Source organism: Apium graveolens, chromosome 9, assembly GCF_009905375.1.
Source record: "Apium graveolens cultivar Ventura chromosome 9, ASM990537v1, whole genome shotgun sequence".
Lineage (NCBI taxonomy): Eukaryota > Viridiplantae > Streptophyta > Magnoliopsida > Apiales > Apiaceae > Apium > Apium graveolens.
Window position 1 is genome coordinate 104,536,685 of NC_133655.1, and position 19,728 is coordinate 104,556,412.

Sequence of the window (19,728 nt, forward strand, 5' to 3'; positions counted from 1 at the left end):
GCCTGATTGGATGATTATTAACTGCTTCTACAATGGATTAGGTCCTACTTCTAGGTCCATGCTTCATGCAGTATCAGGAGGAGCCTTGTGGGCTAAGAGCTACGATGAAGCCTATGAACTTATTGAACTGATGGCTGCTAATGAGTACCAGAATCCTTCCTAGAGACTGACTCAGGGGAAAGTAGAAGGAATTCTGGAGTTGGACACAGCAACTGCTATCGCTGCCCAACTTAAGGCTTTGACAATGAAGGTGGACACTTTGGCTAATTATGGAATTAATCAAATCACTAGTGTCTGTGAGCTTTGTGTTGGTGCCCATGAGACTGATCAGTGCACAATTTCTAGTGAATCAGCTCAGTTCATGAGCAACTTCCGGTGATCGTAGAAACCTGTGCCAGCCACATATCATCCTAACAACCACAATCATCCTAACTTCAGTTGGAGCAATGCTCAGAATACGGTTCAACAGCCTTATTAACAGTATCTAGCTAAGTAGTACAACCCCTCTGGTTTTCAGCAACCACAGTATGCACCAAGAAAACAACTCCAGCTGCAACCAGCTAATGAAAAATCTAAATTAGAGGAGTTGAAGCTTATGTGAAAGAGTCAAGCTATTTCTATCAAGACCTTGGAAAATCAAATTGGGCAAATTACCAATGCCTTTCTAAATCGTCAATCTGGTACATTGCCTAGTGATACTGAAGTGCCAGGAAAGAAGGAAGCTAAGGAGCAGGTAAAGGAAATCACTTTGAGCTCTGGGAAGGTTGCGAATCCCGAACAAACTCAAAGTTGACTAAAGAAGCTGGGGCTGAGAAAGAAGCAAAGCAGCGGGATGAAGAAGTGGAACCAAGGAAGACTATTATTGAGCACACTCCACCTGAGGGTAATACAGGGGAGAAACAGATCTATCCTCCACCGCCTTTTCCTAAGCGGCTGTAGAAGAAAAAGCTGGACAAGCAATTTGAGAAGTTTATGGAGGTGTTCAAGAAACTTCATATAAACATACCTTTCGTTGAGGCTCTCGAGAAGATGCCTAGTTATGCAAAGTTTATGAAAGGTATTCTATCTCCAAAGGTGAAGCTAGATGATTTAGAGACTGTCGCTCTCACGGAGGAATGCAGTGTTGTGCTGCAGCAGGAAGTTGCCTCAAAAGCTTAAAGATCCAGGAAGCTTCACTATTCCATGTACTATTGGACAAGTGTCTTTTGACAGATACTTATATGACTTGGGAGCTAGCATCAATCTGATGCCTTTGTCAATCTTCAAGCAGTTGGACTTACCTGATCTCAAACCAACTTATATGACTTTGCAGTTGGCCGACCATTCTATTACATATCCGTGAGGTATTGTGGAGGATGTCTTGGTCAAGATTGATAAACTCATCTTTCCTGCTGATTTTGTAATTATAGATTTCGAGGAGGATAAGAAGATTCCCATAATCTTAGAAAGACCTTTCTTGGCAACTAGCCGAACCTTGATCGATGTGCAGAAGAGTGAGCTTACAATACGAGTGCTGGATGAGGATGTTACTTTTAATGTGTTCAATACTATGAAATTTCCTACTGATTATGAGGAGTGCTTAAAAGTGGAGTTGTTCGATTCGGTGGTCACATCGGAACTTGATCAATTGCTAAGGTCTGATGCCTTAGAAAAAGCCTTATTGGGGAATTCAGACAGTGAAAATGATGAAGGTGAAGAGCAATTGCATTATTTGAATGCTTCTCCCTGGAATAGGAAGATTGATATGCCTTTACCATCTCTTGGAATGGAGGAATTGAACAAAGCTCCTAAATGCCTCAAGCCTTCTATTGAGGAAGCTCCATCTTTTGAGCTTAAGCCTTTACCTGAGTATTTGAGGTATGCATTTTTAGGTGATGCATCTACTCTGCCTGTTATTATTACATTTGACCTTTCAGTTAGTGATGAGGAAAAGTTTTTGAGGATTCTGAGAGAGTTCAAGTCGGCAATTGGACGAACTATAGCAGATATCAAGGGGATCAGCCCTTCTTACTGTATGCATAAAATTCTGCTAGAGGAAGGTAGCAAGCCTACAGTCGAGCAGCAAAGAAGACTTAATCCTATCATGAAGGAGGTAGTGAAGAAGGAAATTCTGAAGTGGCTAGATGCAGGGATCATCTATCCTATCTCTGACAGTTCATGGGTAAGCTCGGTTCAATGTGTGCCAAAGAAAGGTGGAATTACTGTGGTAACAAATGAGAAGAATGAGGTTATTCCAACACGGACAGTCACGGGGTGGAGAGTCTACATGGACTATCAAAAGCTGAACACAGCCACTAGGAAGGACCATTTTCCATTGCCCTTCATTGATCAGATGTTTGACAGGTTGGCCGGTCATGAGTATTACTATCTTCTGGATGGCTATTAGGGTTACAATCAGATTTGTATCGCTCCAAAAGATCAGGAGAAGACTACCTTCACTTGTCCATTTGGTACTTTCGCCTTCAGACGGGTTTCTTTTGGTCTGTATGGTGCACCAGCTACATTTCAGAGATGTATGATGGCCATCTTTTCTGACATGATTGGCCAGAATGTGGAGGTGTTCATGGACGACTTCTCAGTCTTAGGCGATTCTTTTGATGAATGCTTGCATAATCTGGGACACGTTCTCAAGAGGTATGTTGAGACCAATCTGGTTCTCAATTGGGAGAAATGTCATTTTATGGTGCGTCAAGGCATTATTCTCGGGCACAAGGTTTCTAATAAGGGTCTAGAGGTGGACAAGGCCAAGGTTGGGGTCATTGAGAATCTTCCTCCACCTATTTCTGTCAAGGGGATTTGCAGTTTTCTTGGTCATGCGGGTTTCTACAGGCATTTCATCAAGGACTTCTCAAAAATTTCAAAGCCTTTGTGTAGTCTGTTAGAGAAAGATGTTCCTTTTAAATTCGATGACGAGTGCCTTGCAGCTTTTGAGACATTGAAGAAGATTTTAATCACGGCACCTGTCATAATTGCACCTGATTGGAATGAGCCTTTTGAGATGATGTGTGATGCAAGTGACTATACAGTTGGAGCAGTTCTTGGGCAAAGAAAGAACAATATATTCCATGTAGCCTACTACACTAGTAAGACTTTAAATGGTGCTCAACTGAATTACACTAATACGGAGAAAGAACTTTTGGCTATTATCTACGGTTTTAAGAAATTTTGATCTTATCTACTTGGGACTAAGGTGACAGTTTTCACTGATCACGCCGCCATTCGATATCTCGTCTCAAAGAAGGACTCGAAGCCTAGATTGATTCGATGGGTTCTTTTGCTCCAAGAATTTGAACTAGAGATCAAGGACAGAAAAGGAACTGAAAATCAAGTTGCTGATCATCTCTCGCGTTTAGAGAATCCTAACGCTACTTTATTGGATAAGACATTGATAAATGAGTCTTTTACCGACGAGCAGCTGTTTGGAGTGCAAGATGAAAAACCATGGTTTGTAGATATTGTGAACTATCTTGTGAGTAATATCATGCCTCCCGACTTATCGTATGCTCAAAGGAAGAAGTTTCTTCATGAGGTGAAGTGGTATATGTGGGATGAGCCATTTCTTTTTCGCCAAGGAGCTGACCAAATCATCAGGAGATGTATTCCTTATAGCGAAACGGGGGGGGGAATCTTGCGAGATTGCCACTCAACAGCTTATGGAGGACATTATGGTGGAGAAAACACAGCAGCCCGTGTTCTTCAAGCAGGTTTCTTTTGGCCAACATTGTTTAAAGATGCTCATCAGTTCTTTTTGAAATGTGATTGATGTCAACGTGTGGGTAATATGTCTAAAAAGGATGAGATGCCTTTTAATGTGCTTCTCGAGGTTGAGGTATTCGATATTTGGGGAATTGACTTCATGGGGATATTTGTCTCATCTTGTAACAATCAGTATATCTTGTTGGCAGTTGATTATGTGTCGAAATGGGTTGATGATAAGGCGTTGCCAACGAATGATGCGAAAGTAGTGCTTAATTTTCTTCACAAGAAAATATTCACAAGGTTTGAAACTCCAAGAGTCATAATCAGTGATGAGGGATCGCATTTTTGCAATCGCAAGTTCACTGCTATGATGAAAAGGTAAAATGTGAATCATCGCATCACTATGGCTTATTATCCTCAGATCAATGGTCAAGCTGAGCTATCTAACAGAGAGATCAAGCGCATTTTGGAGAAAATGGTATGTCCATCAAGGAATGATTGGTCTTTGAAGCTTGATGAAGCTGTTTGGGCGTATAGGACAGCATATAAGACTCCATTGGGAATGTCGCCGTTTCAGTTGGTGTATGGTAAGGGGTGTCATTTGCCTGTGGAGCTCGAGCATAAAGCATATTGGGCTTTGAAGAAATTGAATCTGGACTTGGATGCAGCTGGAAAGAAGAGGATGCTTCAGTTAAATAAACTTGACGAGTTTCGACTTCAAGCTTATGAGAACAACAAGATGTATAAGGCGAAAGTGAAGAGGAAGCACGATCGGGGTCTAGTGCTAAAGAAATTTATGCCAGGGCAACAAGTTCTTTTATTCAACTCTCATCTCCATCTTTTTCCTGGAAAGTTGAAGTCAAGATGGTCAGGGCCCTTCATAATCAAAACTGTGTTTCCACATAGAGCGGTGGAAATTTTTGAGAATGATCCGGGCCAAGCATTCAAGGTAAATGGTCAACGGTTGAAGCATTATTATGGTGACACGGCAAACCACGAGGTGGTTAGTGCCATTTTATTGTCCACTTGATCTCAAAATTCTACGTCGAGCTAGCAACGTAAAAGAAGCGCTTCTTGGGAGGCAGCCCAAGTTTGTTGTATATTAGTAAGTAGAAGAAGCAAGAAGAAAAGAGAAAATCACAAAAATAATAATTGGAAAAATACAGGTCTGACTACAGAAGCCTGGCGCGCTCGCGCTGCCTCAGCGCGCACCCGCGCCGTCTCAGCGCGCGCCCGCGCCACTTACACAAAAACACCGTACGCCCGCGATGTTAAAGTGCGCGGCCGCACCGGTTTGGCAGAAGTAGCACGCGCCCACTTCGTCCCAACGTGCGGTCGCGCCGTGTCCCGTCTTTGGGAAAAAAAAGCAGTTTAAGGAGGGAGAAACGGGAATTTTGTCCCAGAATCAATTCCTAACCGAATTTTACTCCCCCACATCCCATAATTCCCTCTCCAAATCAAACCCATTACTCCCATTATTCCCATAATCAAATTCTACTTCTATTCTATATCTAATTCTCTTTTCACCGCCTATATATACATACATCCCATATACAAACTTCTTCGCCAATTCACAAACTCTCAAACACAAATTATCTCTCAAACAAAACTCTTATTCTCTCTAATTAATTTCCATAGGACCCAAGAGACAAAGAACTCAAGTTGGTAGCAGCGCCACCGATTCTTCAACTTTGAGTGGTGTGAGGCCCAGGTTTTATACTCCCATGGCTGAGGATGAGTACACGAGGCTTCTCGCGAAGCCTATTGCTAAGGAGAGAGGTTCCCTTCCATCAGGGAATGATGGTCAGCTGTTAGAGATGATTCAGGAGATGGGTTGGGTTTTTTTTATGAGGAACCCGATGATGTGCCTATGAGTGTTGTGTGAGAGTTTTATGTTAATGCAAGGGCAAAGAAGAATGGTTCCATGGTGGTTAGGGGGATGAAGGTGGAGTATAGTGTTTGAGCGATAAGGAGGGTAATTAATCAGCCAGCGAAAAAGGCCGGTCAAGCTATTTGGAATGATAAGACTCCGGAGGATTTTGACTTGGATTTGATTGTTGCTACTCTTTGTGTGCCTAAGACTCCGTGGAAATTCAAGCGGGGCATAACTGATTATGCCACATTCCCTGCTTCTTGTATGAACAGATTTTCCCGTGCTTGGAATGCCTTTATTTGTGCCAATATTCTGCCAATGTCTCATATGCATGATGTAACAACCCAAATCCGGGGTCAAGATTTGGTGTCATGAAACAATCTTTACATAAAATAAAAGAATACTCAATTAACCCCTTGAATCCGGATCGTTTACAGGTTATGGTATGAAATAAGAATCTAACCTTCTACGATTCACAACAACTATAATACAAGTGTAAATACCTTTAAACTAATGCTCTTGTTATATTCTTCTAACATCTTCAACCTCTCGCAGTGGAAATTTCTCTAACTTCTGCTGTCTATCAAAGCTATTCACTTTTACCCTTATCTGTTTCTAGAAGAAATAAGAATTTCAAAGCAAGAGTGAGCCAAAAATGCCCAACAAGTATATAATTTGAGTCTCAAGCATTAATATCAAAGGAAAATTTCCGGACAAAATCTTTAAATAAAATTTTAAACAATTTTATTTATTTAAGAGAGTTGAGCGATTAAACGTTGGCTGTCACCAGCCCTTAATTATAAATCTAAAAGTGACAAGCGATTCCCCAATCCATCTCCTGAATCAGGGTTTTGTTCTGTTTTTGGAATCATAAAACCTTTCTAGAGAGAATGTCGTTAATAGCGATCAATAACAAATTAGACTTGACACTAGTTCGCACCTATATCCTGCTGATCAGTCAGGATACAGTGCAGATATATACCTACTTGTATAGATCCAGTCGGATATCCCGGCTCTACGACCCATCTTAAGGCACCGGTCATATTCCGGCCCTTAAGATTAAGTAAAACTTAATCCCACACATCATCATTGTCCAGCCCGTGGAGTATTTTGATGTCAAGTCATTTTGAATTCAAAACATCCCAATTCAGGGTCCGCAAATAACCCGAAAGAATGGGTATTTGCTTAAGAGAGCAATCGATAATATAAGAACAAGAATAAAAGGAACATGCATAACAAGAGTAACTGCAGCTAAATGTAAAACAGTTAACTATTCTGAACTTAGAATAGAAATGAAGAAATAATTGCAGTATTTTAAAAGAAAGTTCAGGAATACTTGCCTCAATAAGCTTTAATCGCTATTACTAGTTGACTTTGGTTCGACTTGAACATCCGGCTTTATCGTCAAACTATTATCCCATTTTGAATACGATCCCAACACTCAGGCCATTCGATTGGAACTTTGTTGATCTCGACGTCTAATCACTAGTTCCTTCCTAGCCCGATGTCAATACTCGGGTTTTCCGTCTAGGACCTACAGGGTTGAAATATCCTAATTCAGATAATCGCTTAAGCTTAACATCAAATCGCTATCACTTCTACCCAGACGATTTCATAACCCAATTCAGATTTATAGGTATTATTGAAATACACATAGCAATTATGGTCCACATCTTCGAAACTCGGTTCGGTACTTATTTTCGGAAAGTAAGTATACTCGTTTTGAAAATAGGGTAATCGATTAATTATAAAATATCTTGTCCCAACAGGTAATTAGGTTCGTATAATATGATTATATATCTTCGTTCGAAGTCTCCGATAATTACAGGGTACGTCCCCGTATTTTCGGAATTAATTTTCCCGAAAATCGGGCAGCGTCTCCTTCGTTTATCGGCCTACCCGTCAAATCAATTCGACGTCAAATCACAACAACAATCCAATCACAACAACCAATCACAATTTGTAATCCCAATCACCGATACAACTCAATTATTATTATTACTATCCATATTTTTATGTTTTTATTCATAGGACTCAGATTATATCATCACAGTCAACCGTCGGCTCGCCGAGGCTCATCGCCGATGACGGTAAAATTCGCGGGTTTTCGTATTTTCGGACATCCTACGCAAACTTTACAGATTAAATTAATACCTCTCGCGTATATATAATATATATATATATATATTTTAGTATTTCAAACAAATTATTTTCTTGTAGAAAATTAAATAATCGAAATCAATAAAATTCTCAAAACCAAAGTTCAGTTCGAATTAATTCGAATTTAGGCAACACGGAACAGAGAAATCAACAACACGCGCACAAGCGAAGTACAGAACCACGCCGCCTGACCTCGCCGGAGTCCGGGAGGCGGCAACGAAGAAAAAGGACGGGCAGCAAGAACACAAGGCACATCACACCATACGCACACACATATATACTTACACATATATATACATACGCAACAGAAACATCACCGAACAACCAGGGATGAAACCCCTCCCCCACACGCCACCACCACGTCGCCGGAGAGGGGCGGCGGTAAGACGGGAAAGAACAGGGCACCTGCACCATGATCATATACTCACCAAATCACAGCAAAGTATCTGACCCAGCACAAATTCGAAGTCGAATTTGTGGAAATAAGAATCGAACAGAGATGTAGGCGGTGGTGATACTACCGAATAGGGGTGGGGGGATTTAGGGTTATCTATATTTTATTTTTTTCTTTTTATTTGCTTTCTTCATTTTATTTTATTCCCGTTATCACCCCTTTTTGTACCGAAATTTAAGAATTTAACGAGTGTTTAATGGGTAAATTAATCCAAAAATTTACGAAAACAATTTCTTTAAAAATTCTGAAATAATTAAGAGTTAATAAAATTAAATTTGCAAGATTTTAAAATCATTCTTTTCAATTTAACGAATACACGTGGTTAAATAAAAGCCAGAAAATTTCTGAAATATTTTTAAAATTCTCGAATTAAACAAAAAGTAATAAAATAAGATTTTCCTAATTTTTGAAGAATTATGAAATTAAATATTGATTTTACAATTAAATGGAATCAGAAAATCATTTAAAGATAATTAATAAATAAAATATTGATTTCTAAATTTTATAAACTCCTAAAAATAATAAATAAAATTATAAAACAACAAAAATAATTTTAGGAGCAATTTTAGCATTTATGAGCATCAATATTTAATTAAAATCATTTTAAAACAAATTAAATTTATGCAGCTCAATAATTAATTATAAAATTAATCCTCGCTTTGAACAAATTACACACAATTAATAATAAAGCAACACGCACAGCTGACAGAACTATCCCATATTTTATTTATTTGATAATTCGATAATTACATTTACAAATCGGATCCGAAAATAGGTTAATTAGCCGCTAAGTAACTACAAAGACGATATGATTTTAATACCAAACTTGGATAATTATCAAAACGGAACTTCCTGTAAACATTTTATACGAAAACAAGATAATAATATCTCGCCTTTTGAGAATACGAATTTTTAGTGATCTATGAAATGATTAGCGTATCAAAAATTTCACGCTGGGACTCTTACAGGTCAAACCGTACCCCGGATCGAGAAAGTCAAAACATGAAAAGTGTTCAGAATTATCAGATTAGGTTAAGAAGAAGTTTTCGGAAGAGTTTCGGGTTGTAAAAACGCAAAAACGGTTGAAGTGGAACAATTTTTGATTCTAAAAAGTAATTTTATAATTAAGTAAAGATAATTATTATTAATTCTATAAATCCTTACAAAATCACATAACACTCCAAAAATTACCAAAAAATACCAAAGCAATTTATATTTTATTATGGATAATTAAAGATTATAATATCTAAATTTTTATCAGAAATAAACATCCAAATATTAATATCAATTATCAAATAATTTACCAAAATTCACATAAAATCACATAATAATTATTTATTGATAAAAATAAATACATAATATTTCTCAGACGTTACACATGAGGTTAACGTAGAGCGAACACATTTATTGTGGGGTATTCTGAAGGGGGATTATGTGGACATTAGTAGGATTATTCACCATGGTATTCTGCGATTTTTGAGAAGGAGCACTACAGGTTCTATACCTTACGCGTCCATAGTGATGAAGCTGTGTGTGGCAGCTCGTGTTCGTTGGGCCAAACATGAACAACTTCAGCTCCCTAGTGCTGCCATTGATAGTTCGATTATATTGCACCTGGTGGAGTAGTATGGGGGTAAGCCCGATCCTAAGGGGTTGGGTTATTCATTTGATATGCTTCCAGGCAAGCGGCCCTATGATCAGTATTATGCTGGTGGTTCCAAGTTTGCCCGTGAAGCGGGTTGGAGAGCTCAATTGTGTGAGGAGATAGAGTCGTCACAGTTGAAGGAATCATCGAAGAAGAGCTCGACGCAGGATAGGCGTCTTGCGAGGAGGATGAATGCGATGCACGACATCCATAGTCGTTTTGCACAGGATCTCACCCAGGCACTTGGGACTGCATTTAGAGCCACCGGAGTTGACATTCAGTGGCCAATATTTGGTGAGGACTCTGTGTATCCGCCTCCTGACACACCTGACACTCCACCCCTTAAGGGTGAGGATTCTGATTCAGAGTATGTATGCTTGATTCCTTACTATTACCTTCACTGAGGACAGTGAATATTTTAAGTTTGGGGGTAGTAGTTGAAGGAATATGTTTGTGTGAGTCTCATATAGTTTGCATGTTCATGATAGTTTAGTTCATTTAGTTTACATATTTTGCCATGTATTTTTTTTATTCTGGTAGTTTTTATGTTATTTTGTTCATGTAGTTTCATGCATTTGCATTATAACATGATCCCTTAGATAATTTTTCTGATTGACTTGCGATATTGATGCTAGTGTAGTGATGTCGTATTTAGTGATGTTGAGTCTTATTGGATTGACTTGCATGCTAGAGACATTTGTATTTCACTAAGTCTTATAGGTTGCTAGAGTGCTAGATCATGATCATGTTTTATTTGAATTGTCGAGGTTTAATCGCTTGTTTATATTTAGAATTTAGGGTATTCTCTTAATAATAAAAGACATGGATATTTAAAAATTGGAGAAATTGGATTTCATTACTAGTTGTGTGGCTAGGTATCAAATGGCTAGTAGCCTGCTCTTATTTTTATAAGGTAGTCTAGGGTTGAATGAGATGGAGCGAAACGCACTTATTCAGAAATTGTGAAAAAAAAGTAAAAGAAAGAAAAAAAAAGAAAATTAAATTAAAAGAAAAGAAAAAAAAAAGAATAAGTGTTACGTATAATTGATCACGAGTGGGCTCTTTAGTACTCGAGTTATTAAGTTCTTAGGGGACTTTGTGCCTAGTGACGTAAGGCTTTTATGGTCTGGGATCCGCTAACCTAACGCTCGCTACATGGGTACTATTGTATAAGTCTTTTGTGGACCTCACTCGTTGCACGATCAAATAAGCATACTTGTGTTGTTTTGTCGTGAATAAAAGCATAAATCCGTATAAAACTCCAATATAAGAATTGAAGTGTTATAAGTTATTTTGAGTCTAGTTTTTTATTTTATTTATAACCTTGCGATTGCCTTGATGAGTAGTGAGTCATGATTATTGATCTAGTTGCGATAGTATATCTGTAAGCATCTTCACACACACACGTCTCTAGTTTGTAAGTTGATTTGTATGATTTGATTGATCTTCATGCGAATAACTGCATTTGTTGGTATGTTGTTTGTTGGTTGGTTGAGTTATTCTATTGGGATCGTTGCATTCATATAGTTGCATTCATGCATTTTTATTTCTTGTTCTTTGAGTCTGTTTATGCTTAAGGACAAGCATCGATTCAAGTTTGGGGGTATGTTGAGTGGCATTTATGACACTTTATATGCTCTAATAAGCTTTGAATTGATGTCTTTGTACTGAAGTTGTTATGTGTTTTAATGTATTTTCTAGTGTTATTGCATTTCAGGCACTATAATCAGGTGAATTAGCATTGTTTGATGCTAATTTGGTGTGCAGGTGGTGTTGGAATAAAAGCTCGTGGAAAGTCGGCTCGAAGCAGTAAGTTTTAAGAAGAAATCTGAGTTTTTCCCAGAAGGACGGCGCGCCCGCGCTGTGATAGCGTGCGGCCGCGCTGGGGTTCTAGAAATGCAGCGCGCCCGCGCTGTGATAGCGCACGGCCGCGCCGAGGCCGAATTTCAGAATCCTGTTTCTATTACAATTCTAAAAGGGAAGCTTCCAGATTGTTGAGGGCTGCTATATATATTCATATTAGGTCGTTTTTAATAGATATCAAGTTAGAGACGGACCAGAGCGCAAGGAGAAGACGGCAAGAGTCCTTCAGCACAATTCAACAAAGGCGAAGACGATCTAGTTTATTCTTGTGAATCTTTGTTTTGAGTTGTAATTTGGATGCTTGTTTCTTATTTTGCTGAACCTATATTATTGATTATACTTGGTTTTATTTATTCGTATAAAGACTACGTTTGTTATATCATGTTTTCATCGGAACCCACGTTGATGATGAGTCCGATTATGGGCTAATCGTTATCGTGGGGTTCTAGCGGATTTATTTATGGATTTCTTTAGTTAAATTGTTTGATGCCTTAGTATGTGGTGATTGTATGATATCCTAGTATTGGTTGTGCGTATTCGTCTTATGAGCGTCGCGAACTTATAAGATAGTGTGTTAATTCTTAATGAAGCGAAAGGGAATTTAAGGATTTAGAACTTGCCATGCTAGCATAGGTTCATGTATTTGTTATGCATGATTCGTAGGTAATTTTAACCATCTTACTTGCCCTATGTAATCAAGATAGATAACTTGTGCTTAAACCGTTATGTTGTCAAATTATATAGACATATAGGGTCTCAATATAATTGGTGCATATTCATCTTCTATCTCTTTTGTGGATGTCTGGTAGAATGGTACTCGTACAACAAAAGTTGGCGTTTATCAGTTTCATGTTATCTGATTAGTGTCATCACCATTGCATGCTAAGGTTAAGAATAATAAGGCTATTGAATGAAGTATTAATGAAGTTAGAATCCCATGTTTGTCATATATATCAATTCAGTCAATCTTATTCTCGTATTTATAATTGTTAGCGTAATTCTTAGTTATAAACAATCTCAATTTGTTATCGTCTTAGCATTGGATAATAACCATATATTGTTGCTTAGGTGCATAAATTAGATATTTAATCAATACAGTCTCTGTGGGAACGAACTAGAAAAGGTTCTATACTACTTGCGAACTCGTATACTTGCGTGTATTATTAGCGCGTGTTTAGCGACTAACAATTGGTGGTCTTCTCTAACACTCTGCTACTAGCAAATTGCATGTTAAATGCATCTTCTAGGTTGGAAAACATCTTGATACTCCTGTGTAGAAGATTCACGAACCATTGTAAGGCTGGTCCTGACAATGTAGAACCAAAGCCCTTGTACATACAAGCTTCCTTCAAGTCACGTGTGATAGGTACCGTAAACATTCGTTCCTTATATTGTGCGATGTGTTCCAGTGGATCACTAGTACCTTCATATGGCCTCATTTGCGGCACAATGAAGCGTTTCAGTATCTCTACCAAAGCGATGTTGTCATGAAAAGGTGAATCAGCATAGCTCGTAGGAGTCGCCTTCTCTAATGGCTTCAGGACACTGGGGATTCTTCCAGTTAAGTCCCTCACTTCCTGTAATTCTCTTTTGAATTCCTCTATAATTTGGTTTTGAGACCTTGTACTTCTGTGGCGTGATCTCCTTCTATCATTATCCCCTTTTTGATCTTCACGATCATTATAATGTTGCTCATTACATTGTCTTTCTATGTCATCACCGTTATTTGGTATGTTCTCTATATCCTCTATCTCAATGACATTATCAGTCCCCTTTGTTGGCCATTCGTGTTGATCACATTCCTCAACATCATCCATGTCCAAACGTCAAACCACATTTTGGATCGTCTTCTTTGTTGTTGTCTTGGTTCTGGATTTGGCCGTGGTTAATTCTTTCTTCAATGTCTCATTTTCAGAGCGTATCTTCTCCATCTCATCTTGTAATTTTTTTCAACGTTGCTGCCATCTCTTTGTTGCTCTCAGCCTCAGCACCTTGATTTGTAACCTGTTCTTCTATGTCCTCGCCTTCAATCGTAGTGAACCAACCGGATCCTTAGCAAGATTCCCACAGACGACGCCAATTACTTTTACCAAAATTTGTAGGTCTAATGCGAAGGTTGGTTAATTGTTTTGTTTCGGAGCTGTTATTAGATTAGGAACAATGTAACTAAAAGAAAGCAAAGCAACATCGAAATTGGACCGTAGATTGACATAGTCTTTTGGTTTTTCCGGTGATTGTCATTGCATTTGTTGATGTCCAGGACGTTTTCTTACTCTTACCTCTCTTCTCGCGTTCCTTGTCACTCGTCTTCTATCATATCATGACTAAAAATATGGATATAACATTGTCTCTCTCGTCTCTCCTGGTCTCCTACCACGTTGTTGCTTAGGAGATTTTAATTAAAAATTTCAGAAAGAACATCGTAAAACTTCGGGAAAAAAAACATCGTAAATCGAATCAAATTGAAATCAGATAAACAACTCCAAGCTATTACTCTGCAAGAATGTGCGTACCAGAATACCAAGTTGTTGTATCAGAATCCCCATTATTGAAGTAAACACAAATCTCAAACTGCTTAATTTTTTTTTTATCAGTTGTGCATTGCCACAATGCCATTGCCGCAAGTCCATAACGGTCTATTAAAATTTGAATAATTGTTATCCCTTCTCCTCTCTCTAATCAAGATTTATATTTTTAATTTTGTAGTATTAGCCATTGCTGCAATTCAGATCTCATTTTCAATCTGCCCCAAATCAGATCCCATTTTCTTTTCTGAAACAGCTTCTCTTTCTCTTTCAATCAAAGTAACACAGTAAACCCCATCTCTACTCAAACATCAAGACCCCATTTTTAACCCCCGTCTCTCTCTCTCTCTCTCTCTCTCTCTCTCTCTCTCTCTCTCTCTCTCTCTCTCTCTCTCTCTCTCCCCCTCGCTCTCTCTCTCTCTCTCCCCTTCTCTCTCCCCTCGCCTCTCTCTCTCCCTCTTCCTCTCTGTTTCAGTGTGTGTTTTTTTCCTGTAAAATGGGTTCCCAAGCACCCAAATCATCAAAACCCTTAAAACCCAGTAACCAAACACCCCCATCAAGAACATCATCATCTTCCTTATCATCCCATCTTGCTATGATTGAGCTCAAACAAAGAATTCTCACTTCTCTATCGAAACTCTCTGATAGAGACACCCACCAGATCGCTGTTGAAGACCTTGAAAAGATCATTCAAACCCTTTCCTCTGATGGCATTTCAATGCTGCTTAATTGCTTATTTGATGCCACTAATGATCCTAAACCTGCCGTAAAAAAGGAATCTTTACGCCTTCTTTCTGTTCTTTGTGCTGCCCATGGCGATTCGGCAGCCACCCATTTGACTAAAATTATAGGCCACATTGTTAAGAAACTTAAAGATTCCGATTCTGGGGTTAGAGATTCTTGTAAAGATGCGATTGGGGCGCTTTCGAGTCAGTATTTGAAGGGGGGGAATGGGGAGAATGGGTCAATTGTTTCGTTGTTTGCTAAGCCTTTGTTTGAGTCGATGAATGATCAGAGCAAAGTTGTGCAAGCTGCTTCAGCAATGTGTTTAGCTAAGATGGTTGATTGTGCTACTGACCCGCCCATTGCAGCATTTCAGAAGTTGTGCCCTAGGATCTGCAAGTATCTTAATAGTCCTAATTTCTTGGCTAAAGCTGCAATTTTACCCGTTGTTGCCTCTCTATCTCAGGTCTCATCAATTGCATATTTCTCTGGAACAGTTAGGTTTGTAAAGATACTTGATTTACTTGAGCTAGAATTCTGAGAGTTGAAAGTCTTTTTGTAGGTAGGAGCTATTGCACCACAAAACTTGGAAACAATGATGAACAGCATTCACGACTCCCTAAGCAGTACAGACTGGGCAACACGCAAGGCAGCAGCTGACGCATTGGTTGCCTTGGCATTACATTCGAGCAACTTGATCAAAGAAATAGCTCCCTCCACATTGGAGGTCCTTGAAGCACGTCGCTTCGACAAGGTATAGCAGTAGTTGCTTTGATCTAGTAAGTAGAGAAGAATGTGTAACTGCCTTGCCTTGTTATATGTAGGCATGGCTATCGATTAAGTTAGGTTAAACCGTTAGATCTGTTTTTCATGCATTTCATAGCAGTCAGATGTTTGCTTGGAATCAAGCAAGGGTGCCAGAGTTTAAAAATAATATGTAATGCCTCATGCCAACTGTAGATACAAAGAGGCAGTCCTTCCTAATTAGTTTATACATTTGGAAGTTCAGCATATCCCCTTTTTTGCTAATTAAATACTAATTGAAAAATTAAAGCTATCTTAAAATTTAGGTGTATCTGCTTACTTATTTTGGGTAGTTTGATACTCCATGTTGACGACATGATTCACTTGTCAGATAAAACCAGTCAGAGATAGTCTGACAGAGGCATTACAACTCTGGAAGATGGTTGCTGGTAAAGGAGAAGACGGGCCTACAGATGACCCACAATCTTCAGTTAATGGTAAGTCGACAATAGCCTGTGTTTATTTCAGTTCTCCATGTACCAGTTTATCCTTCACGTGTTTATGCTTCATATCTCGATTCCTCAGATGCTGATACATCAGGACTAGCAGACGTGTCTAAGCGTCATCCAAATTCTGGCGAAAGAAGAACGTGTATATCTGGAAATAATTCAGCTGGAGCATCGCCTTCTACTGATTCTGTTTCCAAGGCTAAGGGTAGCAACTTTTTGGACAGAACAGCTGTGATGTTAAAAAAGAAGGCACCAGCACTATCTGATAAGGAATTGAATCCTGAATTTTTTCAGAAGCTCAAAACCAGGGGTTCAGGTGCTGTGGAAGTGGTGGTGGCGCGTAGACGTCTAAAATCGTCAGATTCTCATAGTGACGATGAGGCAGAGACGACTGATACAGATGCAAGGAAATCAAGGGGGAACTGTGAACAAGATGTTGGATCCATAAACAGCAACCTTGGTGCAGAGAGAGGCAATAGCAGTGCCAACTTCTGTAGACAGCCAGAGTTTGATGATCAGGGTGATGCAAATCAAAGAAAGCCATCTGCTAATCGTGTTGGGATCTCCAAGACGGATGCCCAGTCTGAAGGTTTTATGAATAACAAAGGAAATTGGTTGGCGATTCAGAGGCAGTTATTACAACTTGAAAGGCAACAAGCTCATCTCATGAACATGTTGCAGGTCTATTATAGTTCCATAATCATAAATTGAGGAGGGAGGTGGGTAGAAGCTTTAGTTCTGCTTATTATTATAATAGTTTTCTTGTATTGCAGGATTTCATGGGTGGTTCGCATGATGGCATGCTGACTTTAGAAAACAGGGTACGAGGCCTGGAGAGAGTTATTGAGGACATGGCACATGATTTGACAGTATCAGGTCGAAGAGGTGGCAATTATATGATGGGATTTGAGGAATCTAATAGGCATTTAGGCAAGTATAGTGGCTTTTCTGACTATAATACAATTTCAAAATTTGCAAGGGCTGGTGATGGACGGAGTTCTTTCGGGGAGAGGTTTGCCCCATCTGATGGAGTAGCTTTGAATGCGAGGGGGCGGGGCCTGGTTTCTTGGAGAAATGATTTGCCAGAGTCTCGGGATTATTATTCGTATGGAAGAAATGGACAAATCGGCTCTCGGAGAGGTTTGGGTAGTGGTCCTATGGATGGTAGGTCACCTAAATCTGACCATGGGAGTGACCAGAGTGGTAGCAGGAGAGCTTGGGATAAAGGGGTTGGGCCTGTTAGGTTTGATGAGGGCCCTTCTGCAAGAAGTGTCTGGCAAGCATCAAAGGACGAAGCAACCTTAGAAGCAATTCGAGTGGCTGGCGAAGACAATGGAAAAACTCGAACTGCAAGAGTAGCTGAATGTGAATTGACTGCAGAAGCTTTAGGAGATGACAATGCTGTGCCTGATCGTGACCCAATCTGGACTTCTTGGAGTAATGCAATGGATGCCCTCCACGTAGGAGATATGGACTCTGCTTTTGCTGAAGTGTTGTCTGCCGGGGATGATCTCCTGCTTGTGAAATTAATGGACAGATCTGGCCCAGTTATTGATCAACTCTCCAGTGAGGTAGCTAATGAAGTATTGCATGCTGTTGCACAGTTTTTATTTGAGCAAAACTTATTCGACATCTGCTTATCTTGGATTCAGCAGGTACTTTTAAAATTTTGAGCTTTATGGAATCTGTATATTACTATGTTTTGATGATTTTTTTTAAATGTTAGTTTAAATTTGTATGGGAAAGACACATAGAACCTGTGTAGCAACAACTGGTATGTATCAAAAATACATTGGAAGGTCAAAAAGCATTCAAATAATCTACGTATGCCACTCACCTCTGAACGTCCCTTAAAGAAGCTCCTCTGTCCCACATGGCCACATAAGTTATAGCTCTCACTTTATCCGCTGCATATTGAGCCTTTCAACTTTAATCTTAAAATTAAGAATTTAATTATAAAGCAAAGTAGCATTTCGACTGTATCTTAACAGAAATTAAAGTTCTCTTCTTCAGCTAAGCATGTCTTAATATCTACATATTGCTAGCTTATGAAATGCCTCGATGATAATATTAATGCATACACACATCCCTTGTTATACGGTTTTACTCAGAGTTGGAGATCAAGATACTAATTCAATTAATATAATTTACTGTCTATGAGCAAGCACTTTGTCTTTTAATGCTTACGTGTTTATTTTCAAGTGATGAGGACATGCAAATTTAGTGTCCAAAAGATTTCATGCATTTTGGGTTTTTTCTTGTGGTACTTTTCAGCTCAAGTAATGGTAGCTTTCTATCATATTTAGCAAACGGTAGGGGAATAGATCATTGGGTATGAAAGCTTATGTAGCATAATTAAATCTGTCTGATGATTAAATATCAACTAGATCTTCCAAAATAAGCATCAGGTAAAGCCAGGTTCTTATTGAATAATAGTTCGCCAACGCAAAAGAATTGTGAAGCATTTTAAACAGAATATCAAGTGGTGATGACAATAGGGTATCAATGCCAGAGATTATTGTTGTGGAACACAAGTTTTCCACAGGGTGATTCTCGGAAGGTTTGATTACAGCAAAGATTTCTATCTACGGAAAAGCGAACATGTATCTGTTTAGCAATTTTTTTTAGAATTAAGTTGATTCTTGAATGGAAAATATAACTTACTTCCGGAACAGGAAGTGAAGTCGTGTTTCGTGTATCAAGCTTGAGCTTATTTGAGTTTTAGCTGTACGCATAGGAGAATCTTGCAGTATACTAGAGGTTTGGCGTATCGGCTTCCTCATAGAAGTCGGTGTTAGTTTTAACTGAAAATTTGTTGTACCTAATCGTAGAGGTTTCTATATGCCTTGTAAATGGAGATTCTTACGCACAGCTTTGCTTACCTTGCTGCAGTTGGTAGATTTTGTTGGAGAAAGTGGACCTGATGTCTTGGGAACTACCATGGAAGTGAAGAGGGAGATATTGTTGAATCTGAATGAAGCGTCATCAACAATTGATCCTCCTGAGGATTGGGAAGGTGTTTCACCGGACCAATTGTTGTTGCAGCTCGCATCAGCTTGGGAAATTGATCTGCAACAGCTTGAGAAGTAATGAACTTATAATATAGTATGTGCTTTGTGTAACATACATGAGATGGATTGCTGGGAGAACAATTGATCTCACAATTATGAGAGTACCTTTTGTGCCATGATTTAGTCATTATATCTAAAATCGAGTCTTACCATTTTGTAGCATAATATTAGTTCTGCTTGAATACCTGATGGGATGTGGAAGATGACAACTATTTGCTCTTACAAATTGTTTAAATTTTTTATAGTATATTGTTTGCCAGTCAGCATGCTGTTCTCTTCATTTATAGTTTTTTAGTTGAACCGAGCAGCAGAATGTGACAATTGTCCGGCATAAACATAATAATCAAATAGAGACTAAAGAGTGCAACAGCTCTGAAATCTATTTTGGATACATAAAATAACTTGTACTGTAACATTCATCAGGTACTTCAATGTTTTGATATAGTTGAAAAAGATGCCAAA

The 19,728-nt window shown here is 38.9% G+C and overlaps 1 protein-coding gene across 1 annotated transcript; it reads left to right on the forward strand.

Annotated features, from left to right (window-relative positions):
• Positions 1-14,169: 14,169 nt before the first annotated feature.
• Positions 14,170-19,556, forward strand: LOC141683989 (microtubule-associated protein TORTIFOLIA1). The gene is made up of 6 exons (XM_074488823.1): positions 14,170-15,408; positions 15,505-15,696; positions 16,078-16,183; positions 16,272-16,876; positions 16,969-17,850; positions 19,088-19,556. Exons 1-6 carry the CDS (start codon positions 14,716-14,718, stop codon positions 19,283-19,285), a joined length of 2,676 nt encoding a protein of 891 aa, XP_074344924.1. The 5' UTR covers positions 14,170-14,715; the 3' UTR covers positions 19,286-19,556.
• The last annotated feature ends 172 nt before the right edge of the window (positions 19,557-19,728 follow it).

Coding starts and splice junctions, on each gene's coding strand:
- LOC141683989 (XM_074488823.1), top strand. CDS start 14,716: ATGGGTTCCCAAGCACCCAAATCATCAAAACCCTTAAAACCCAGTAAC. Junction 15,697..16,077: donor AAGCACGTCGCTTCGACAAG/GTATAGCAGTAG, acceptor TTCACTTGTCAG/ATAAAACCAGTCAGAGATAG. Junction 16,877..16,968: donor ATCTCATGAACATGTTGCAG/GTCTATTATAGT, acceptor CTTGTATTGCAG/GATTTCATGGGTGGTTCGCA.